This window comes from Neovison vison, chromosome 11 (assembly GCF_020171115.1).
Source record: "Neovison vison isolate M4711 chromosome 11, ASM_NN_V1, whole genome shotgun sequence".
Lineage (NCBI taxonomy): Eukaryota > Metazoa > Chordata > Mammalia > Carnivora > Mustelidae > Neogale > Neogale vison.
The window spans coordinates 170,343,079-170,367,779 of NC_058101.1; the positions used below are offsets into that span (position 1 = coordinate 170,343,079).

Consider the following 24,701-nt stretch of genomic DNA (forward strand, 5'->3'; position numbering starts at 1 on the left):
ACGCCGTCGTCTGTGTGGCCGCCCCTTCCGCAGCCAACACTGCCTGCGCCGCCGCTGATGCCGCTTGTTCCGTCGAAACCACCTCCATCTGCACCGCCGCTTGCGACGCCGAAGCCGCTGTGTGCACCGTCGCTGCTACCTACGCCGCTGAAGCCGCTGCTGTCTGCACCGCCGCGTTGTATGCGCAGAGGCCGCTTGCACCGTTGACGCCGTCGCTGGTTCCGCCGCTGACGTCCTCTGCGCCGTCACCGACGCCGCTTGTGCCGCTGAAGCCGCTGCCACTGCTATCCCCGCCGTCGCCACCGCTTATGCCGCTGCCGCCTCCGTTTGAGCCCTGGACGCCTTCGGAGCCTAAGCGGCTTGTGCAGCTGAAGGCATCTGCCCCTATGGCTCTTGGCGCCCACAACGCCGCTGTCTGTGGCCACTTTTTACGCCGCAGGGCCGCTTGCGCCTCTGACGCCGCCGCTTCCGCCGCCGCCGCTTCCGCCGCCGCCACTGTCTGCGCCGCCAGCGCCATCAGCCTCCGTAGCCGCGAAGGCGCAGCCGGGGCATCCGCCCGCGGCTTAAGCGGTGTCTGAGGCGGTGCAGAGGGCGTGGGCCGGAGAAGAGGCGGCGGCGCAGGTGGCGGCGTCGCCAGACAGGCGGGGACGGCGTCGGCGGCGCAAGCGGCCTGGGCTGCACAAGCAGCGTGGGGATTCAAGTGGCGGCAGCGGCGGTGGCGGCGCAGACGGTACCGGCGGCGGCAGAGTCGGCGGCGGCAGTGGTAACAGTGGCGGTGCAGACAGCGGCGTGGGCGGCGCAGGCGGTGGCGGTGCAGATGGCGGTGGCTTTGGTGGCGGCGGCATTGTCGGCGGCGGCGCAGGCGGTGTTGGCTGCGGCAGCGGCCGCGGTACAGACGACGGTGTGGGCGGGCAAGCGGCATTGGCGCAGACAGCTGGGCTGCACAAGCGGCAACCGCTTGGGCGTCCACGGCTCCAGCAGCGGCAGCGGCGGCGGCGGCGGCGTCAGCAGCAGCGGTGGAGCAGACAGCGGCGGCGACGCAGATTGCGTCGGCTGCACAAGCGGTGTTGGCTACACAAGAGGCGGCTCCGGCGCAGATGGCAGCAACGCAGATGGCGGCGGGGGCTGCGCAAGCGGCGGCAGTGGCAGCTCCAGCGAGGGCCAGCAACTGAGGAAGGGCAGAGGTAGGGCTGAGGACTGGCGCCGAGAAGGGAGGGGGGCAGATTTGGGAGGAATTCCTGGATGGCATTTCTCCTTCCAGTGGCGCCACTTTGGGCTTTGGGGTGGGCGGGCGGGGGTACAGCCAACCCTTGTCCTTTCGCGATAAGGAGAGCCCGACCAGGTACCTGCTCTGAGCTGAGCTGGTGGAAGGGGAGGGAGGGTTGGTGGCGAGAAGGGGATGGCGACGACAAGTCTCCGTGGCTCCCCAGGGCCGAGGGAGGCGCGCGATGCTAAAATGGAGATTTCTCCGGGCTGGGGGAGGCTGCGGCGGCAGCGGGCCGGGTCGCTCCCGCTCAGGCCTGGCTCCTCTGGTGCAGCAGCCCTGGTGCCTGCTCCTCAGCGGCCGTCCGCCGCTGCCACCGCCATGGCCCTTTGTCCCAGGGAAAGGGAGATTTACCTTGGTGAGGAGGGAGGGAGGGAGCCAGACTGGGAGGGGAGAGGGAAGGAGCCGGCCCACTCGCCGCCACTGGCCTCTGGCTGCTTCTGCGTGCCCCGTCCAATCCAGCCAGCATCTCCTCTGCTGCACCCCCCGCCCTCGCCCCCGACAGCCCCACACTGCAGTCCACAAGTCCGCCTGCTCCCCGCGCCCACCGCGGCCTCTCTGGGGCTGCTGCCATCTCTGCCATCTGTTAGAGGTTGCAGGGTCTGGGCCCTGAGGTTGTGGGGTGCCCTTGGGGGCACCCCGTGCACTCCCTGGTCCCTGTTTCCGTCCCTGGAAAGGGTGGGTGGTCAGTCTCTGAGCCAAGTTTGCAGCACTGGATGCCTGGGAAGTTGCGAGGGCTCACCAATGCCTGTGTTTCTCCTCCTTTTTAACTGGATCCCTGTCTCTTCCCTCCCCTTTCCCCCACTCCTCACTCCTCAGAAGGCCAGAATGACCAGAGAACCTGCTGTAGAGAAAGGCTTTTGGGGTTTGAGCATCTGCACCTTCAGAAGCTGCGTTGAAGCCTTCATAGGCAGCCTCTGCCACGTGAGGGAAGGCACCTCCACCAGGTACTTGAAGATCTGGGTTAGCTTTGATGGGAGGACTTTTGTTGCTTAAGGTGTGGGAGAGGGTGGAGGGCTCTCCTTGAGGTCCTCTTTCCAACTTGTTGAGGATGGCTTTTTTGTATTTGCAGGTGGTTGATGTGTGGTTTTGGTTGTGTGTATTTCGTGTTGGGTGCAAAGGGGTCCTATTCACCGCACGACTTGTGGGAGGACATTTGTCCAAGTTTTTGTCTCATTTCTAACGGGCTGGATTGGTTTGCCACTTGTATCCATTGGGTTATTGGTATGGATGGGCTCAAAAGGAGAGGAAGCAGGGATTTTTCTGTGGATTGGAGGAGTTTAGACGTTTTCTTTTGACCATGTGTAGAATGGTTTTAATTTGCCTGGCCTGAATTACGTTTTCTTCTCCTGAGCGATTTGGTGGTGGAGGTACAGTTATGCTGGTTGTTGTGCTTTTCCTCTCTTGAGCGGCAAATGTCTCTTCCTTTCTTGTGTTTGAAGATAAAGGTTGGGGTTGGATAAAGAAAGTGTAATTTTTTGGAAAGCTGAATTGTCAGTTTGTGTTTGTTTCTTTTCTGATGATCTTCTGCAGTGGTGATGGGTGTCTTTCTAGACAGTGTTAAGGTACACATTAGTCTTTTTGGGCAGCACACAATGTCCTTTCTTTTGGAGCAAGGGGTAGTTACTTCTGTAGGTTATTACTGTAGGCTTTGCCGTTTAGCTCATTGGGTTGGGGATAATGTAAAATGGAGACCTTTGTATAGAGGCTAGTCTGCTTTTCCTTAGTTGCCTGCCATTTTCTGAGGCCAGGCCAGCTAACTTGTCAGTGTATGCTCTTAGTTGCTGGGATGGGAGGTTTGAGTGACGTAGGTTCATCCTGTGCTTCAGTCAATGCTGAAGAAATTCCAAGATGAATAAAAACAATTTTGGTAGGGACGCCTGGGTGGCTCAGTGGGTTAAGCCACTGCTTTCGGCTCAGGTCATGATCCTGGGGTCCTGGGATGGAGTCCCGCATGGGGCTCCTGGCTCGGCGGGGAGCCTGCCTCTCTCTCCACCTCTGCCTGCCTCTCTGCCTGCTTGTGTGCTTTCTCTCTCCCTTTATGCCCCCCACAAAAAAAAACCAAAACCAAAACCAAAAACAAAACTATTTTGTTAAACGGCAGCTGGGTGAGGAAGTGGTCAGCACTAACTCAATTCGTTAGAACTTCAGGGAATAGTGGATCCCTGGATGTCTACTTTGCAGTCTGAACTAAAACATGCTGTATTCTTTTGGCTCTCAGTTTCTCTTTGGCTCTGTCACCTGGGCCTTTTTGGTTGTGTTGTCTTCCTCCCCATGCGGAAGTTCCCTTCTTCTTTCTAAGGAAAGGGAGTTTTGTGTTTGTTTGTTTGTTTGTTTTTAAGGCTTATTTATTCTCTTAAAGATACTTGTTTCCTTGAGAGAGTCTATGTGGGGGCAGGGGAGGGCAGAGGGACAGAGAGAGAATGTCAGGTACAGTCTGCACTGAGCCAGGAGCCAGACTGAGAGCTCCATCCCAGGACCCTGAGATCATGACCTGAGCCAGAGTCAGGAGTTGGATGCTTAACCCACAGAGCCACCCAGGCACCCCTTTAAGTAAACTTTTTGAACCGCAGCATATATACAGAGAAGTGCACAGATCATAAGCCAAAAGCTTGAGGAACCTTCACAAGGGGAACACACCATGTGACTTTACACCCAGGACCCCAGGGTCTGTGATAACCCTCTTGAGGTTCACTTCTGCCACGGTTCTTGACTTCCGTTGCTGGGGAGCTGTTGTGCATGTTCCTGAATTTGGTGTACGTGGAGTCATCCAGTTGGATGCACTCCTGGGCCTGCCTTACGGAGAGTCATCCGTGTTTGTGTGCGTGGTTGTGAGTTTACCAGTGCTGCTGTTTCATCCTCACACTATTTTAGAGCTCCACTCTGCGTGTAGACCCTTAGACATCCTAGAAATAGGATAGCTCCTTGGTGCCTTTTAATTACCTGCATCCTTGAACACAGGTGTCTTCTTTCAGCTGTAGTGTAAGGATCAAGCCTGGTGTGTGGAACTTTTCTACAGCCCATAAACGGAGAAAGCTTTTGCCTCCTCAGTTGTAGAGTTCTATCAGTCATTGCTCTTTCAAGTCACTGGTGAAGTGGATAGAAAATGCCTGCTTTCAGGGAACCGAACGGATGTTGAAAAGGTGAGACAAAAAGGTCTTCAGTGGTGGGAGGCGCACCCATGGAATAAATGAGTCCATGGGAGAGATAGTTAGTCTCTGTGGGTACATTGGGAAAGGCCTTACTGAATCTGGGATTTAATGATTCTTGGAGGTCGTTTGTTGGGCAGGCCGATACAAGTTAGTTGTTTGTTCCCTCCTCCATCCTTGTTAAGCTCTTCCTTCACTTCAGAGGTCATCCACACCTTTCCACTTCGCCCCACAGGCTGGTAACTACCATTTACTGTATAATAACCATCACCAGCCTTATGCATCCAGGCCCGAGGCAAGCAAATCCAACTCTCTCTGCTTGGTCAAGTTAAATTACGTGACAGTTTTCATTGCCTTTTTTTTTTTTTTTTCATTTAAAGATTTTACTTATTTATTTGACAGAGATCACAAGTAGACAGAGAGGCAGGCAGAGAGAGATAGAGGAGGAAGCAGGCTCCCCGCCAAGCAGAGAACCAGATGTGGGGCTGGATCCCAGGACCCTGGGATCATGCCCTGAGCCGAAGGCAGAAGCTTTAAGCCACTGATCCACCCAGGTGCCCCTCTCATTGCCTTTGAAATAAAGTCCAAATGCCAAGCATCACGAGGGGCTCTTGATTCAGTTCTTTCGTGTTCCTTTAAGATTTGTGCAAGCAGACTGCCACCAATCCCCATGTGCCCTCCACATATAAGGGTCTGTGTTTCCTGCCAACTGCATGTGTCTTGGGCTGGGACCATGGGACCTCATTTCCATACCTTCACACCTTCTCTTCCTCTGGTTCTCTGAAATGCTTTCCCTTGCTTCTATGTCCTGGCTCACTACCGTTTGGACTCCTAGATGTCTCAGGAAGCCTTTTCATCACTCCAGTCAGGTGTAGCTCATCTTTGTGACACTTGAATTGTATTTTTATTGGCTTACCTCACCCTCCAAATCATGTACAATTCATTTAACACTTGAACAGAAGTTTTATTGGATCACCTATTACATTTTACCATTTTTGGGGGTAGGACCTTTTAAAAACAAAACAAAACAAAACAACCTAATGATTTTGAGAGAGGGAGGGAGGGAGGGTGGGGACAGAGAGAGAGAAAGTTTTAAGCAGTCTTCATGCAGACTCTGAGCCCCACATGAGGCTCCATCTGATGACCCTGAGATCCTGAGCATCTGACCCTTAACTGATTTGAGCCACACAGGTGCCCCCTGAGGGCAGGACCTCTCTTTTCACATCTTTATTTTTCTATCTGTGTAGTACAGTGCCTGGCAGTGACAGGGCTTCAGGAAATGTGTATAGAATAGATGAAGATGAATTTTAGTTTGAATCCACCTAAAACTGTTCCATCCATTTGGAAGTTTTATGTAATAAATAAGCTTTCATACTAGGGCTCGAGTCCTGTGTCTGTAATGTTACTAGGATAGGGCAAAGTTGTCTTTATGAAGTGTGTCCTTAAAAGTAGTATACCTCTTTTTCTCATTTTGTTTTTCTCACCATGGGTTGGAAATTAAACCCAGAACTTGAGTCTTGGATGCTGTAGGCAGTGCCTTGAAAGTACTTCCTGGAGTGGTCTGGAACTTCAGAGCATGAGCACATTGACCTGAGCAACAACTCTGATGATTCCTAATCCTTTTTGGGTGTCCATTTGGTTATTTACGTGGCCGAGAAAGTCTTAAACGTCTGCTGAGGAAGCGCAGATCTGTCATGCGCAAAATCGGTTTTGAGGAACTAGATGGGTGTGCACGTGACCTGGTGTCTAAAGGCAGTTTAAGAATGGGAACAGAACATGTTGGGTATCGATGGAGGGGTTATGCTGTCCATCGTGTAAGTTGTCTTGTGCTCATATACCTATAAGTTGGAAGTTGTACACAGAGTATATTCTGTTGAGGACTGTGGATTAATTCTGTTAAATGGAAGTCTTGACCATTCACTCCACGTATTGAGCTTTAATTTCACTTCTATGCAGTGATTGACTGTCGTGTCCAAGAAGAATTGTCAGTAAAGACACTGCAAGAAAACTGCAGTGTTAGTCAGAAATCAGGAATAGTAGAAATCATAAGGTAAACAAGGGAAATTTTAATTTTTCAACAGGATTAGATAATGCTCTCCTTTCCCTCCCTTTCTCAGTTTAGAAAAACTATTTAAATGATCCTTTGGTTGAGAGAAGAAACTGGTAGAAGGGATATGTTAAAAAAATCTTACTTAAAAATTCATATTAAGAGCATTCACAATACGTTTTAAGATGAAGTTGCTTTTGCGGGGAACAGGTAATTAAAGGGGATGTAGAATGCCAGTATTATCAGCCTGTATTGGATCTTCAAATCTATCGAGTACTTGGTGGTTAGTCAGGGAGAAAATAAACCTGATGACTGCTTTCTGAGAAGAGATGATATTTCCTATGTACGGTAGAAGGTTTATACACTGTTCATTCTTTTCTAGAAGTAAAAGTTGTCAAATATCATAAGTGCCAGAATATTCCAGGTTTCAAGAAATAAAAATTCAGCTTAAAATGAACTTCAGTCAAAACCAAACCGTTCTGGGGCGCCTGGGTGGCTCAGCGGGTTAAGCCTCTGCCTTTTGCTCAGGTCATGATCCCAGGGTCCTGGGATCGAGCCCCGCATCAGGCTCTCTGTTCAGCGGGGAGCCTGCTTCTTCCTCTGTCTCTGCCTGCCTCTCTGCCTACTTGTGATCTCTCTCTGTCAGATAAATAAATAAAATCTTAAAAGCAAACAAACAACAACAACAACAACAACAAAAAAGTTCTCTGGTCTTGGGGTGCCTGGGTGGCTCAGTTGGTTAAGCAACTGCCTTTGGCTCAGGTCAGGATCCTGAGGTCCTGGGATTGAGCCCCACATTGGGCTCCCTGCTCAGAAGGTCTTACTTGGAGGGAAATGGGGCACTTACCCAGGTGGATAGGAGGTAGCTACCATAATAACACCTGCTTGTAACCGGGTTAATAGCCATGTGTTCACTTTGAGTTTCAAACTTTAATAAGCATGAAGGTTGGAACTCGGTTTATCTGGTACTACTAAAGCCTCTTTTGAATTTTGATCCCATGAAGGAGAGAGATTATCAGCGCATTGGTAAAATTTAAAAAAGTAACTAATATACTTGTAGGGTATTTTCCTGTATCATTCCATATATTCCTGATTCTCCTTTCTTTTGGTTGTGAAGATGGTAATACATGCTTAGAAGAAATTAGGGGACAAAACAACATACAGGTCACTTTTATTCTGCCCATGCAGAATTACTTTTATTTGACCGATTTATTTGTTTATTCCCTGGACCACAAATACTTGCATAATTATATTTTTCTAGGTGCTGTTTAATGTGCTAGTTCATTGAATTTCGAAAGTGCTATAGGTTGTAGTTCCATGTAGGAATGGGGGTGTATGATACAAAACTGATTGAGTCTCTGGTTTGAAAGACATCAGTTCTGACCTGTTGGTTCTCTGTGGTTCATTTTGGGTTTTTCTTCTCTAAGGAAATTTTTTTGTGATCACTTCATAGTTTTAGGGATTCCTTTTTGTAGAAAATAAAGCTAACATCCAGTTTCCAGTTTTCTTTATTTTTGTTTTGTTTTGCTTTGGGGGAGAATGAAAATATATCTCTGGATTCTTAGTATCTGTGGCGTGATTAACTTTGCTGAAGTCTTTCATGAAAAGAAAAAGTATGGAAGGCAATCCAGATTTAATGTCTTTCTACTAAATTTGTTTAATGTTGTGGTGCTCCAACTTTCCTATGTATCGGAATCCGCTGGAATGCTTGTTGAAACACATTGCTTGATTTCTGGCTCTACCCACCACCTTCCGGGTTTTTTTTTATGAAGTAGGTCTGGGTGGGGCCTGTGAATTTGCATTTATTTCTTAGAAGTTACTAGGTGATGTTAGTGCTGCTAGTGCTGGTCTAAAGAGCGCTATTGGGAACTATTGATTAGATGACCTTAAATGCGAAAGAGAGGCCAGCCATGTTTCTTAATGAAACTGGAGATAGTTTTGATGTTACAGAAAATTGATGTTTTGGTATTTCACAGGGAATTTAAGAGAAGTGATATCCATTCACGTTTTTATTAATTAATTAATTAATTAATTAAAATGATTTTATTTGTCGGGGGAGGTGGGGGAGAATGAGGAAGCAGAAGCAGGGAGAGCAGCAGGCAGAGGCAGAAGCAGGCTCCCTGCTAAGCGGGAAGCCCCATGCGGGATTCGATCCTAGGACCCTGGGATCATGATGGGAGCTGAATTCAGTTGCTTAAGTGCCTGAGCCCACCAAGGCATCCCTACATTCATTTTTTTTTCACTTAAAGCTGGAATTAGATGCGATTTCTTAATAAAGACATTGTGTGTAGTAGAAGAGCACTTATCAATTGGGGAACCATATCCACTAAATTTTTATCGTCCACATTGAAAAGTCAGATACTTTCTTGGGCTATTAATATGTGTGCTGGATTTCAGATACATGTAGTTTTAAAGGCTATTTCTTTGTAACGTATGTTAGAGCCAAGTTTGATAGGTTAGTAAACTAAGCTTTCAATAGAATGTTGGCCAAAGAATATGAATAGATAGTTAAAGAATGACAAATCAAGTCCAGAAACATGAGAAATATATAACTTCTATTACTTCAATACAAAGCAATATTTTTGGCAAGTCAGATTTTAAAGACTACAAAAATCTTAGTGCATCTTGTAAGAAGTGGACATTGTAACAGCCTTGGTGGCTAAGATAAGCTGCTTTGATTTTTTGAAGGCCAGTTGGTAGCAATTCCTTTAAAAATATTTTTAGCTTGTGACCCAGCATTTGCACTAGGTATTAGTGTTCTCTGCATATACATTTTCTGTGTAAGTTCGTTTGTTACATCATTATTACAACAAAAAATAGCTGCCTGGCCAATGCACTCATTAAATGTTGGTAGTATGCTTCATGAGGGGCAGGTCTTTTGCTAAGACCACAAGGGTCTGTGGCCCAAAAAGTGGAGTTTGAGAGTAATTCTTGCTGCAAGTTAAAAACAAACAAACAAAACAGTCTACATAGAGGTCAGGGAATTGATACAAAACTGTGTAATAGTTACAAATATTTTGCAGGTCTTAATAATGTCAGCTTTACTTTTCATATGGTAAAACAGGAAATAACCCAAATGTCCTTCAGTACATGAGTGGCACATCCATACCAGATGGAATACTTCTCAGCAATTAAGAAGGAACAAACTCTGGATGCATGCAGCAACTAGTGTGGATTTCAAGGGCATGATGCTGAGTGGAAAAAGCCAATCTGTACAGGTCACACACTGTAGGCAGCCATTCACGTTTTTGTTATCACAAAGTTAGATTAGCAGTCACTGAAGGGTTAGGGCTGATGAAGTTGGGGGTGGGGTGGGTGGTTGTGACTGGAAAGGGGTACTGAGAGGGAATATTTTTGTGTTGATGAAATCTGATCTTGATTGTGGTGGTTGTTACCTGAATCGACACTTGTGATAAGGTGACCTAAAATGGTACACATGCATCCCAATGTCAGTTTCCTGGTTTTGATGTCCTGTAATCCAGAGGATGCAACCCTGTCTGGGAAATGGGGTGGAAATTATATGGGACTTCATACTGTTTTTGCAACACCCTGTGAATCTGTAATTATTTCAAAGTAAAATGTGAAGTTTTAGAAAGAATATCTAATAAAAGGAAGTGTTCAAAGTATTAGAATAAAACAACTTTCAAAGTGATAAAACATATGATCCCACCTTAATATTTCATATCACTTAACACATTTACCTGGAAGTAATGGGTGATCAAAATATTCTGAGCAGTAGCATGGTGGGTTCTTTTGGATTCTTTTGTGAGTGTGTGTATTCTTCTCTATAATGTCGATAGTTTAGATGAGCTGGTATCACTTATGTCGTTTGAAAAAACTGTATTCATAATAAGTCCAAAAATCTAATTCTGGAGTGTTGAAATTTAAATAACAGTTACATTGAGATTGTAAAGTTTTGTTTATATTGGTTACACCAAGTTAGCATTTAAATAGCTCTTAGCTGAGATTGGAGAGTATATTTATCCTCTAAAACATGTTGTGTATGTAAATTTAAAGCTGTTTTTTGATCTTGGTATGACAAATGTCCTGTTTGATGTTCTGACTCCCCAGTGTTGTCCAATGTAAGTATATACATTGCAGGCCACATGAAATTTCAAGCTTCATTAACCACATTGAGAAAGTAAAAAGCAGGCAAAATGATTATTTTTAAAGATTCTATTTATTTTTTGTCAGAGAGCAAGAGCGAGAGCGAGAGCTCGAGCAGATGTGCTCTCAAGCCAGAGAGCCCCTGTGGGCACATGCACAATCCAGGGGGGAGGGGCAGGCAGAGGAGTCAGACCAGGCAGAAATGAGAAGCAGGCTCCCTGGTAAGCAAAAAGCTGGATGTGGAATTTGATCCCAGGACTCTGAGATCACAACCTGAGCTCAAGCTTAATTAACTGAGCCACCCTGGTGTTCTTTGTTGAAATCATTTTTAAGAAATTTAGTTTGTTTAATCAGTTATATCCAGAATATTATCATTTCAATATGTAATCAGTATAAAATCACAGTGAGATGTTTTACATTCATTTTATCATACTGTGATAAAAATCATACTGATGTTGGAAACAGAGGCAGAAGAAACATTATTAAATTTCCTTACCTCCTGACAAGCCCTTAAAACAGGCAGAGTGACTCTCCTCTAGGGACTCAACTACCCGACCTTAAGGGCTTGCTAAGGGCAAAGGGAAGTCCTAGCCTGACCGACCCCCTACCCCTCACCAGGACCCTGTGAGCACTTTAACAATTCCTTTGGAAACTTTATCTCTAAACCTCCCAGATAGTGTTGACGATCATTCCCAAGCATATGGCCTACTGATAGACATGTAAAGGGTCTCACAAAAAGGTTTTACTACTAGTAGTGAATAACCTTTCCCCCCAAAAATAGATGGCCCCTCAAGGTCCTAGAAACCTTGCTTCCAAAATTCCTTAGAGACTGACACCATCCCTAATCCCTTCCCACCTTACAAGTATATACTAGACCACTCCTGAGAACCCCAGGGCAGCATCTCTTCCTGCCCACAGGTCCTGTCCCCATACTTTAATAAATCACCATTTTGCACCAGAGAGGCCTCAAGGATCCTTTCTTGGTACTGAGCTCCAGACCTCACCCAACCAAACCTCACCTATGTTCTAGAAGTTCATCATTTGGCGTCCAACTGGGTCTGTGAGTCTTTACATTTGGACTCTGAGCTTTGGTGCAAAGTTGGTGAGTCTGTTCTCGCTCCTTCCTTTACTCTCACTTCAGGGCTTTTCAAGGAGTATGGTCTTATTGGAACACTTGCATGTCAGTTGCTTAGGCTTTAATCCTCTAGCCCGTGGCTAATCTACAGGGAAGAAAACATCAGATTTTTGGCTGGATTTTAGTACGCTGGCCGGAATGGTAATAAGACCCAGAAACTTGATGTCGTCTCTTTATTCCTGTTCTTACATAAAGTTGGCTTTCTTGGGCACGGGACAGCCATCTAAGTCACCAGGAAGGACCGCTGCCATTCTTAAGACTCCCATGTGAGGTTTCTTCCTGAATGATCTAATGTGATCTCCTCCACATGCCTGGCCTAGCCACTTCCTGCCATGGGACCTCCACTGGAAGATGGCCCAAAGCAGTACCCGATTGAATTATAACACAACCGGGGATCGTTTCCTAGGGAAGTGGGCGGTAAGGACCCCATGTGTTGGAATGTCACATAGACCATGATGGGTTTCAGTCTTTACTGTTTCACACCAGTGTCTTCTCCAAACTACTTAAAGCTATGAAATTGGGTAATTTCCCCTTGCCAAACTTTTTTTTGTTTCCCATGGGTTAAAAATGGCAGGGCAGCCCCACAACTTTTAGAGTATAGGATGGCACAATATCCTAGTCCATTCACCGGGCACCCATCTGTAGCCCAGGATACGAAGGGGAAGAAGAGGGACGCTGGCACCCATCCAGGGCCTTTTATGGCAGGAATGCCTTCCCGAGGAGGTAGAATGGTGATCAATAGCAAGGTCTTGAGGGACGTCTTCTTTACGGTGGCTTTTGACATATGGGCAGCTCTGACATATCCTGTGTGGGACGCCACCAAGGCATCAGGGCGGATTAGGTAACGGACCTTCCTTCCTTTTCTGGGAGCATGGCCTCAGTAGGCTTCCTCAGTCCCAAGGACTCTACTGTGGGATGCCTTGGAACCCACTGGAAATAATTTGGATTGCAAAACTTAGGAGAGGACTGAGCTCCTGTAACACTGCATGGCCTCAGTGGGATCTATCAGTTAGATCTCCTGTACAGGAAACAGGGTGAATGAACCTAGGGTGCCTTCATTGTTTATGCCTAAGCCATCATTGCTCTACACCAGGACTCAGACCTAAGGGCGTTTTGCAGAATGTGTTTGCCTGAACGAGTGAGCTAGTCAACTCCCTCCTGACATATTGGGTGATTATTATGTAAATAAGCCTTCTAGAAAACCCAGGTTGCTAGGCCACCCCTAGGAAAGGGGACTCTGACTTTCCCTCTCTCTGTTTCTCCTCATAGATGTGGGGGCTTCTCCTTTACTCATGTCTGTGTTAATGGCTATAACTGGAGCCAACTGGGGTTAGTCTAACTCGAGATGGAGACTTTGAGGAATATTCCCAGGCAGCTGCCAAAACTCCCTTTGTTTCAGGGAAATTCCCTTTCTTCTTTGGCCTGACATGGACTGCTTAACCCCTCCTTCCTGGCGGGAAAACATGGCTTCTGCTCCTCTGTTGGAGCTGTCCTTTTAACCATTGCTGGTACTCTAAGGTTTGCTCTTCCAGACTAAGGAAACTTTTTTCTTAAGAAGTCCGTGACTTACAACAATGTAAAAATATTTATTTGTAAATAAAACATTCACCTTTTCTCTCTATCTGAACCCTCTAAAACTCAAAAGGTCTCAGTAAGTGTTTTCCTCCATGGCAATCAGTCATTTGAATAAGTTCAATAAGAATCTGTTCTCCTTGTAATAGAACACCATGGGAAGCATGGGTTATTTTACCAAGGCTTTGACTGGAATGCCCTATTTGAGAAAGACAAAAAGAACAACTCAGATATGACCAGACAGCTTTAAGGAACTAAGGTTGCCTTTTTGAAACCTGGAGCCATAAAGCCCCTTGGAACTGTTGGCCCAATACCTGGCTTCCAGTGTTCCCAACAGCCTCACCAGGTGAGTAAAGAATGTCACTTCCTGGCAGGTGCTGGAACCTCGGGATACCCTGGGGGACCTCAAGAAGAGGAATTCACCCCAATCGACAGGTATTGCAGGCATGTCTGATGCCAAGTACATGGCTTGGCTTCTGGCCTGGAGAGGCTATAACAAGTTCAACCTAGAAATTCCTTACAAGAAGTTCCAGTAAAGCAGATTCTAAAAGATCTATATGATCACTCACTGTTCTTGCTGAGCTTATATAAATAATTAGGCCACATTTGTTAAAACTGGACTTGTTTTTCAAATAAACTAGTCCTGATTTGGCTATCTCTGGAAATGAGGGTTATTTTAGAGAGACAAATTATGTTTTAATAACACCTTTATGAAGGTTACATTCTAGATTGGATTGTCTTTAAATGTTTGTTTACCTAAGCTAAACAATTTGAGGTGAACTTCAGAAAAGTTGCACAATAGCTCATTCAGAGGATCTTCTTGCATTTTTATTCTGGGGGGTTATAACAAGAGCCCATGGCACTTGGTTAAACAACTGGAAAATAGAATTGATTCCCAAACAATTGTATAACTTAACTATGACCTTGACCATTGTACTTCTCTATAGAGCATAACTGTTCAGATGTTACTGATCTTGCTTACTGTATTTGGCCAGATTTAAGATGCCCCTGTATAAAATACAAATGATAGTTGGTTTACTGATGACAGTAGTTTTCATGAAAAGAGTAAGAAAATCTAGGTGTGCCATAGTGCCCACTAGCACTTTGCAATTTCCAAAGCCTTAAAAAGTTAAATATTTCCTGCATTCAGCCTGGCATCCACAATCTTCTGGAAAGGTAGAAAAAACGAATCATACTTTAAAATGTCATATTACTAAGCTTAGTCTATAAACCCAGGAAAATTGAATTACTCTCCTACCAATAGGACTTCTCACGATGAGAACTGCTCCAAAACAACCTCTAGGACTCCGCCCTTTTGACTTATTACATAATAATATTATATAATAATGATCATCATAATTATTATTATGTAGTAATGAGTTATTATATATATATGTATATAAAATATCTCTTTCCATAGATCTGTCATTGGATGAAGATTATAATGCCTTATTAAATACTCACTAGAGGCTGGTTTAACTTATAAGATACTCAGTGAAGATACTAATCATGTACTCCCCAAACCTGATTTAATTATAGCTGAAAACCCACCCCATGTAAATCTCAGAGACACTCTTTATTAAAAAAAAAAAAAAAAATGGAAGTCACATACAACAGAAAGCCTACATCCAAAATGGAAAGGTCCATATCAGGTCATACTATGTACTCCCACTGCGGGAAAGCTAGATAGACACTCTTCCTGGGTGCATATATCTAGAGTAAAACCCTAACCTCCTTCACAGGGACCCAGTGAGCAAATGAATGTGCCTTCTTACTCCTGTGAGCCCATAGAAGACCTCAAACTTCTCTTCAAGCCAAAATGAAGGTTGTAATTCTCTTTATCTTCCTTTCACCTATCTTAACTGACAGTTCCTTTCTACAGTGGGCACACCATTATACTGAACTGCATAATCAGTTTGTTGGATATGTGGAATTTTGCCTATGTCAAGTACATCCAGGTTACCCTGGTGTGTTTTGCCTTTACAGGGCACGGATTGGCATTCTCTGCAGGATTATATTTCAGATATAATATATGGAGACAGTATGTACCAGGATAACTCTATCACTAACCTAGATGTTTCTTCCTGGCCCATCCTCATTGAAACATGGAGTTCACCAGGACCCCATGACCAAGCTTTTTCATACTCTCAAACTATTAAAGTCCTAACTGACCTTACAAGCCCACAAATTAATACCCACCAACTAGGGCCTAAGCCTAAGCTACAAAACCCTCCTCATCGCTATACCAAGGATGGCATATATCAAATTTGGGATACATATTTGTGGGTCCTACCCACCATCGGACAGCTCAGTCAAAAGGCAGTTTTAGGCCAGGACCAAAGAAATCATACATATGATACATGGGCAAAATGCACACAACATCTGGGATGGCTATCATTAGAAATGTGTTCTGAAATAATAGTACTCCAGGCTACTGACAGGTTTGCTACTGATTGGGTAAGGTGACCTGGCATTAGATGGACAGCTCCAGATGGAACCCACTGGATATGTGGAACTAACCTATGGCCCTGGCTTCCTCCAGGGAAGATAGGTCGCTGCACCTTAGGATTTGCCTGGATTCATGGGCGTGATACTATAATCATCACTACTCCAGCTAATCTCCCAGTTTAAAGCAAAGATGACACGATCTGTTTTTAAGTGGTATGATCACTTCACATCCATTTTTGCTCCATCTGTGGGACTAGAGGATTTCATTTGGCATGTAGAAGCCCTTAATAAATATACTGCAAAGGCACTCAGTGATTCACTAAATAGCATCTCCTTACTTACTATCGAAGTCTCAATGATGCGCAAGGCAGTCCTACAAAATAAGATGGCCTTAGATGTCCTGACAGCAGCATAGGGTGACACATGTGCAATTATCAAAGCAGAATGTGTGTACATCCCAGAATATCACAGAAATGTCACGGGACTAGTAAAAGATAAGAATACCCAGATTGAGGCTCCGCAGGATCCTTCTCTCTCTCTCTCTCTCTCTCTCTCTCTCTCTCTCTCTCTCAGTGATTGGTTAAGTTCCTGGTTTAAAGGAGGACTGTGGCCAACAATTAAATATCTCCTTTTTGGCTTTCTCATCCTTACGGCCTTGATAATCTTAATGTGTTGCCTTGTTCAGTGTTTCTCTGCTTGGTGCCGAGCTCCATTGCTGCAATGACTTCATGACGACAGATGATACTTACCACGCAGAGACACTTCCTCAATGTCAGCGCTGGATTCAGCTGCCTCCCTCTTTTGTAACTTCCCTACACGTTCCTCAACTGATCAATGTTGAACCAAGTAGGTAGGGACAACTCTACACCCCTATTCAGCAGGAAGAAGTTACAGAAGATGAGCCCTTCCATCTTCAACTACTGTAAAGATTTAAGGGTCAACATAGTTCAGGGGGGAATGATGTGGGAAACAGAGGCAGAAGAAAAATTATTAAATTTTTTTACCTACTGACAAGCCCTTAAAACAGGCAGAGTGACCCTCCTCTAGGGACTCAACTACCCCCACCTTAAGGCTTTGCTAAGGGCAAAAGGAAATCCTAGCCTGACTGACCCCTACCCCCAACCAGGATCCTATAAGTCTACTTTAACAATTCCTTTGGAAACTTTATATCTAAACCTCCAAGATAGTGTTGACAAACATTCCCAAGCATATGGACCACTGGTAGACATCGAAAGGGTCTCACATAAAGGTTTAATTACTGGTCATGAATAACCTTTTCCCCAAAACAATAGCTAGCCCCTCAAGGTCATAGAAACTTGCTTCTAAATTCCATAGAGACTGACACCATCCCTAACTTATTCCCTCCCCAACTTATAAGTACATAATAGACCACTCCTGATAACCCCAGGGCCTCTCTTCTTGTCTACCGAGCCTGTAAATGTACAAAGAACACCTCAGCATTCTTTATGAAGAACTCATTTCTGATTTTGGTGAATATTAGCAGCATGAAATTCTGCAATTAGAGTGTTTTTTTTTTCTTTATTGAACATTTGTGAGGATTGTGGAATGTGGCTGTCCAGACTAAGTGAAATTCGATGTAATGATGTTTCATAGATTTTTTTTTTTCTCAGTGCTTTAGGGTGTCTTTAAAGTTTCAGTATACACAGTGTCTGTTTATTGCCATTACTTTGTGGATAAAAGCTTTAAAAATATAACATTGAGGATATTATGTATGTGTAGACACATATGCAGGTTGGGATTTTAAACCCTGGGTTGCAGTTAAATTCATGGAACTGATTGATTTCTTGGTTCCTCCAGTTATGCTGTGATTTATGTCAGTTTTGGCAGTTTCTAATGCAATAATGAAATATCTTGATGCCAAATTACTTGTCTAAAGTTTATTGAAAATAATTTATTGGTAATGTCTCACTCCTCCACCCCCAGGGTATGTCAGTAGCTACTTATACTATATTTCCAAATTTCTGAATAGGAAGGTTTTCTCTGTTAAAACTTGTTGGCAAGAGTATGTGTAGTCGGGGATGCCGGGTGGGTCAGTCGGTTAAGCGGATGCCTTTTGCTCAGGTCATGATCCCAGGGTCCTGGGATCGAGTCCCCACATCAGGCTCCCTGCTCGGCGGGGAGCCTGATTCCCCCCCGCTCTCTCTCTTTGCCTCTCTGCCTACTTGTGATCCTTGTCTATCAAATAAATAAATAAAATCTTTAAAAAAAAAGCACTTGGCAAATGACTTAGATATACTGCCAATATTCGTTTACTTCCTCTCTTTAGTTTTTAATTTTACTCTTTGTATAGCCCCTCTTTAAAATTTTGTTTGTTTTTATTTCTTTTCAGTGTAATAGATTTCATTGTTTATGCACCACACCCAGTGCTCCATGCAATACCTGCCCTCCATAATACCCACCACCAGGCTCCCCCAACCTCCCACCGCCCCACCCCTTCAAAACCCTCAGATTGTTTTTCAGAGTCCATAGTCTCTCACAGTTCATCTCCCCCTCCAATTTTCAGAATTTTTTAAAAATTTACTTACTTACTTATTTAGAGTATATGAGGTCCTCTTTTTCCATCCTCATTTCTGTGAAATTTGGTGAGATTGTGACTGGATTGCATTGACTCTGTTGCTAGCACTGTCCAGTAGCAATAAGTTTTTGTAATGAGGGTAATGTTTCCCATATACACTGTCCAGTATGACAGTGATGGACAACATGTGACTTGAGCACTTGAAAAGTGATTAGTAAAATTGAGGAAACGAATTCTAAATTTTATGTGATTTTAATTAAATGCAAATGTAAAGAGCCATGTTACTAGCGACTGCTGTGTTGTGTATCATAACTACAGGTCATTTTGAGGAAAATTGATTTTAACATTAATAAGTTTTCTCACCTACAAGCATGGTATGTCTCTTACTCAGTTAAGTCTCTGATTCTCTCATCAGTGTTTCATATATTGTAGCACACAGATCTCCTCCATATCTTTTTATATTTATCCCTGAATAGTTAGTGTGTTTTTTTATGCTATTGTTAAGTTGTACTTTATGTTTTATTTCCAGTTGTTGGTAATATGTCAATAATATTGTGTTTATTTTAGTATTTTCATGTTTCAGGTATGAAATAACTTTGCACTCCTGGTATAAACTCAATTCTTTATTATGTGTTACCATTTTTATGTATTGCAGGATTCAATTTTCTAATTTCTTAAGGAGTTTTGGTTCCATATTCTTGATAGAGCTGGATCATTCTCTTGTGTTGTCTTTATTTTTGGTGTTCTGGTAATGCTGACTTCATAACACTGAGTTGAAAAGTGTGTTCTTTTGGGAAGGAAGAATTGGTGAAGAATTCTTTCTTAAATTTTTGGTAGAAATTCACCAAAGAAGTTGTCTAGGTGGCGGTATTCTTTTGGTTTTGTTGTTTTAATTGTTGAAGTCTTTAAGTACAACTCAGTTATTTTAAATATATATAGGTCTTTTTACTTCACCTATTCTTATGTAACCTTTGATAATTGGAGAAATTCTTTGAGACATCTCCTCTAAGCTGTCACATACACAAATTGTAAGTTTCCCTTATCCTTTTAATATCTATAAGACTTGTAATGATGTCTTTTTCTTGATTCTTGGTAGAACTTGCATCTTCTTTTTTCCTTCGACTTAATGTACTTTTTCGTTTTTAAAACCTTTGGAAAGACAATCTTTTAAACTAATAGAAAAAGACAAAGAAATACTCATTTCCTAAATTTAAGAAATGTTAACTTTGGGGCGCCTGGGTGGCTCAGTGAGTTAAGCCACTGCCTTTGGCTCAGGTCATGATCTCAGGGTCCTGGGATCCAGTCCTGCATCAGGCTCTCTGCTCAGCAGGGGTCCTGCTTCCCTTCCTCTCTATCTGCCTGCTTCTCTGCCTACTTGTGATCTCTGTCTGTCAAATAAATAAATAAAACCTTTAAAAAAAGAGAAATGTTAACTTTTTTGTGTATTTGATTTGGATAGATTTTTTTCAATTAAGATTTTATTTATTTATTTGCCAGAGAGAGAGCGAGAACAGGCAGGCAGAGTGGCAGCAGAGGCAGAGGGAGAAGCAGGCTCCCCGCCAAGCAAGGAGCCTGATGTGGGACTCAATCCCAGGATGCTGGGATCATGACCTGATCCTAAGGCAGCCGCTTAACCAACTGAGCCACCCAAGCGTCCCTAATTTGTATAGTTTTGATTAAAATATTCAAACACTGAACAGTTTGCAGGAATTGAAACAGTGAGCACGTCTTCTTTTTCTCCCTTAGTGCCTTTCCGAACCACCATTACTGAAGGAGATCTATATCATTCATTTGCATATTTCTCTATTTTTTGGTGCATGTTTGTATGAATTCATCATCTGTATAAACCTTTTTTCTAGTTGGAAAATCTGTCTAAATGGTGTGCTTTATATATCTTTTTGCACCTTGGGTTTTTTGTTTTTGTTGTTGTTGTTGTTTGACTTAGCATTTTGTGACATACAACCATGTTGATACTGGATCTAGCATGCATAAACAGAATTCCAATTTTCTGTAGAATACCAACAGTTTGGTGTTATCAGGTTTCAGGTCTAGAAATGAGAGTGGAAAATGGGAGGGTGGTAAATGGTATTCAAATCTTTTACTGTACATTTTCCTTATCCAGAAGTATAAACTTCTTTTCATATGTTTGTTAGCTGCTTGAAATTCTTCTGTTTGTTAACTGTGTTGGAATGTTAAGAAAGTATAATCTTCTGAATATTGTTCCCAGAGTTATAATTTGAACTTTGGTGTTCCTTTCATTTAGTGCCTTTATACACTTTTCATTTAGTGCCTTTATACACTTTTCTTATGTTTTCTGTCCTTTGTCTTGTTACCTGTAATTTCAGGGTGCAAAAGGACAAGAGTATGTGCCCATCTTGATTTTCTTTCTTTTATAAGTTTCAAGTAATGTAAGGATGTTACAGTTTTCAGATGGCTCCTTTACTGTTGCTTTTTACTTTGAAATGGGAAGGAAAGCTTCTCCACCTTTACTCTCCGCCTTCCTTTTTCTGGCAGCTGTCCATTGCATGTGAAGACTTGCTGGGTGCCATCAGTAGGTCACCAGGTGGAATGGGGATAGCTTTGCATGTTTATGTGGAGTTAAGAGACAAACCGGGCTCCCAAAAGATTTCCACTAACCAGATATCCTATCAGATGGGAGTTGAAGGTGTCAAGGTGCTAAGAACCTAGGTTGGTGATTTGAACTAACTTGGTAAACTTGGAATTAATAATAAAGTGTATGCCTTTTGGTGTGTCCTACAATCTCGAAGGCATGGCTTCATCTGTACCATACCTTTCTGAATGAAGAGATTGTTCCAGGGTTTTTGGTTAAAAATTTAACTCTACCTCTAGAGATTGTTTTTTTGCAGCTCGATGTAGAAGTTTTCAGTGCTGAATTTCTTTCCTGTGTTTGTTCTCTGGTGTTTAAGAATCAGTAGCTAATGATTGATTGAAATCACTTTTCTTTGCTCTGCTGTGTGGAAGGTTTATACCCCATAAAAAAGATTCATATATTGCAAGACTTAAAACGTGATGCAGCCTCAGAATATGTGAGCTACTGGTATTCTGTAGAGGTAGCAGTGTAAATATGCTATTTTGAAATTTTTTTAACTTTGAAAAAAATTTATCTTGAAACACTTGATTTATATGCAGTTGTAAGAAATACTAGAGACATCTCACATCTCCTATAACCTTTATCCTGTTTTTCCCAGTGATAATGTCTTGAATGACTGTAGGAAAAGTAACACATCCAGAAACTTGACACCGACACAATCCAGACTTTATTTAAATTCCCAAGTTTTACTTAGACCTATCTGTGACGTTGTCAGGTGGAGGAAATGAGAAAGAAAGAGAGTGTATGCGTAATTAGTTGTAGGTAATGTTACCATACATGTAGTTTGTAATGCCACCATCACAGTAAAGACACAGAGTAAGTCTGTCACAAGAATCCCTACAGTCCTGTCCTCTGCTCCCAGCCTCTTTGGCAACCACTCATCTGGTCTCTCTCCAGTGATGTTGTCATTTCAAGAAGGTTTTGTAGATGGAATCATACATATGTTACCCATTAAGAGTAGATTTTTTTTCACTTAATCATAATTTATTTAAGGCGAATTCAAATTGTGTGTTTTACTAGTTGTCCCTTTTTACTCTTCAGTTGGTATTCCATGCTGTGGACATTCTTCAGCTATAATATCCACCCATTGTAGGGTATTTGAGTTGTTTTCAGTTTTGGGCTATGATCAGATAAAGCTGCTAGAAACACTTATGTAAAGGTTTGGGTGTGAAAATAGGTTTTTCTTTCTTTAGAATAAATGCCCAAGAGTAAACTTACTGAGCAATGTATTGACTGTGTTTTGGTTTTTTTTTTTTTTTTTGACCATGTAGATGAGAATGAAATACCTGCTGTTAGACATTGCTAAACAATGCACCTTAAATGGAAAACTGTCCTCTTAAGTTCCTTTTAATTCTATTACAGTTTGTGTTTGAAAATACAATCTTTTGCCTATGGTAACTGTGAGAATATGTTGAAAACTAAATTAGCTTCTACTAAAAATTTTGGAGGGTTGGGTTTTCACTTATAACAGCATTTTTAAAATATTATAATACACAATTCACCTGTCAAACGATTTAGCGAGTGTATACATGTGTCCATTAAACAGATATTTATGGAGAGAGGGAGAGAGAATCCTGAAGCAGACGCCCCACTCAAGATGAAGTCCAACGCCAGGCTGGATGCCAGGACCCTGAGATCGGGACCTGAGCTGAAACCAAGAGCTGACCGCGCATACCATTTGGTTTAAATGGTAAAGATGTTTTTTAATTCCCAAGATACTCATTGAAGGGCAAAGGTCAAAATGGCTTCAGATGGCCTTAGAGATCAAGGCTCCCTCTGCTACTTCTTGGTTCCCTAAGGCTGGTTCCCTCAGTTGGCAGAAGACCTTCACTGGTAATTTGGGCGTCAGCTCCTGGTTTAGAACACTAAAACTTTGGTTCCCTGTAGTGTACACCAGGGAGAGTTTAGGCTACCGTAGCATTATCCAGGTTGTGTAGATCAGAGTTCAGGCTACTGCACCATTTTCTAGGTTGTAGCTATTATGTTTATTGGTACCTCATTTTCCCACTGCGACCTGCCTAAGGGATGTGGAAGAACTGGTACCTATTACAGAGCTGGGGGAAAGGCTTAGGAAGTCATTCAGGTGAGTTTTAGGAAACAATCTTGGAGCTCTTTTCCCATAGACATAGAACTTGTGGTGGAACAGAGTTGTCTGACTGGCTCTTGCCAGTGAGTTTGCTGAGGGAATAAATGGTGGCAGGTCTTCTAGGTGAGGTATGAGGTGAGGTGCTGTGCTCTGTAGGGTCCTGGGAAGGGAGTTAGGCACCTGAGGAAATAAAGAGAAGAAACGGCTGCCTGCGAGGGGTGGAACGGTGAGGGGCTGTGTACGTGAGCACCAAGACAGATGGCTGAGTCTCCTGAGGTTTGTAATGGTGCCTGAAATGTGCCTCTGATGACCTTTGGAGGTAGCTGATTGTCCTCGTTGACCTGCTTCCTGAGAACTGGGCCAGAACCTATTGACCTCCCCTCACCTGCCTCGTTTCTTCCCTTCTAGGTCTGCAGTAAGCCTCAGCTACTGGCATGACCCTTCCATCCAGCATTGTATAAGACTAAGGAGAAGAAGGCCTCCAGAATTAACAGAGGCAAGTGACTCCCTCCCTCCCAATGTCCCCTCATCAGCCCAGAGGCCTGAGGTTTTAGGGGTTCCTTCTTCAAAAGAGAGAGTTCCAGTGTTCACGCTTTCCAGTGGCATATGAAAGTGCTCATTTCCCAACATCCTCACCAGCACAGGGACCTTTTCATTGTGGTTCATCTGTTATGTGAAAAATGTGATCTTACAGTATATTTATGTTATTGTATTCCTCTTATTTGGGGGCTGAAATTAAGGATCATTTTTATATGCTTAAGAACCATTTCTAGTATCTTTTACAGTGAACTGTCCAGGTAAGGTATCACCTTTTTGTCCATATTAAAGTGATAATAACACTATTAGGCTCTGCAAGTCCTTTCTATCAAGGAAGGCAATGAAAAGATTTGAGATGGGAGGGTGACCCATTCTCGATCAGATTGAGAAATTAGGCAAATGACCCCATGCCCTTGGGCATGCACAGAATCCTGGCCAAAAAGATAGAGCCTCTGGGTAGATTTTGTAAGAAATGCAAAGAAAGTTTAAAGTGACAATAAGGACAAGGACCTTCCTTTGAGCTAAGGGTGAACCCAGGCTTTAGGAAGATGGGACCAGGCCTGCCTAAGAGGCCTGAAGCCTCCGTCCGGGGCTCCTGAGGCAGCTTTCATAACCAGAGGCGGGGCCACACCTTGGAGCCCTGGGGACCTGGGTGCCCTGAGGCAGCAAGTCAGCAGCCTGTCTGCCTTCTTTCTCCGCATGGGCTGGCATGTGCAGAGTGCTTCCCAAGTAGGGTGTGGTGAGCATCTTTTCAGGTTTTGTTTCAACATCCAGTCTGTTGTGAATGATACTGTGTAACATACAACAAAAATGATTTCCTAGAAATAAAATGCAAGATAACCTGTAAACTATAAGCTCAAATGATTTATTAGGAGAATCAATAGACACCGAACTCCTATATCACATTGCAGTACATTTCTAAATGCTGCTCAGGTTTTGTTCTTAAGATAGTTACACTTTAAGCAACAGGGCTGTAGAACACAGATTTTATCTTCCTTTCCCCCTTTTATTCACCATCTCCTTTACCCAAGCTCCTCACCCTGGAGCTGAATAAGTCCATTTGGGGGGCAATGTTTGCTCGTGCCTTCCTTTCCTGCAGTCGGTCCGTGAGGTCAGTTTATAAGCATAGAGACTTTTACCCACACAGGTTGGAGATGAAGGGAACATGGTAAGAAATACGGCTTTATTTTATTTTATTTTATTTCACTT

At 43.5% G+C, this 24,701-nt stretch overlaps 1 protein-coding gene and 1 non-coding gene across 2 annotated transcripts; both read left to right on the forward strand.

Moving 5' to 3' along the window:
• Positions 1-730: 730 nt before the first annotated feature.
• LOC122889824 (loricrin-like) lies at positions 731-23,450 on the forward strand. The gene is made up of 4 exons (XM_044225239.1): positions 731-1,184; positions 2,084-2,211; positions 22,416-22,559; positions 23,364-23,450. The coding sequence occupies exons 1-2, from the start codon at positions 818-820 to the stop codon at positions 2,161-2,163; spliced, it is 447 nt and encodes a 148-aa protein (XP_044081174.1). The 5' UTR covers positions 731-817; the 3' UTR covers positions 2,164-2,211; positions 22,416-22,559; positions 23,364-23,450.
• On the forward strand, positions 9,253-9,402 carry LOC122890794. Its single transcript, XR_006381216.1, has one exon. It is a non-coding gene; the product is annotated as a small nucleolar RNA SNORA62/SNORA6 family (small nucleolar RNA).
• Positions 23,451-24,701: the final 1,251 nt, after the last annotated feature.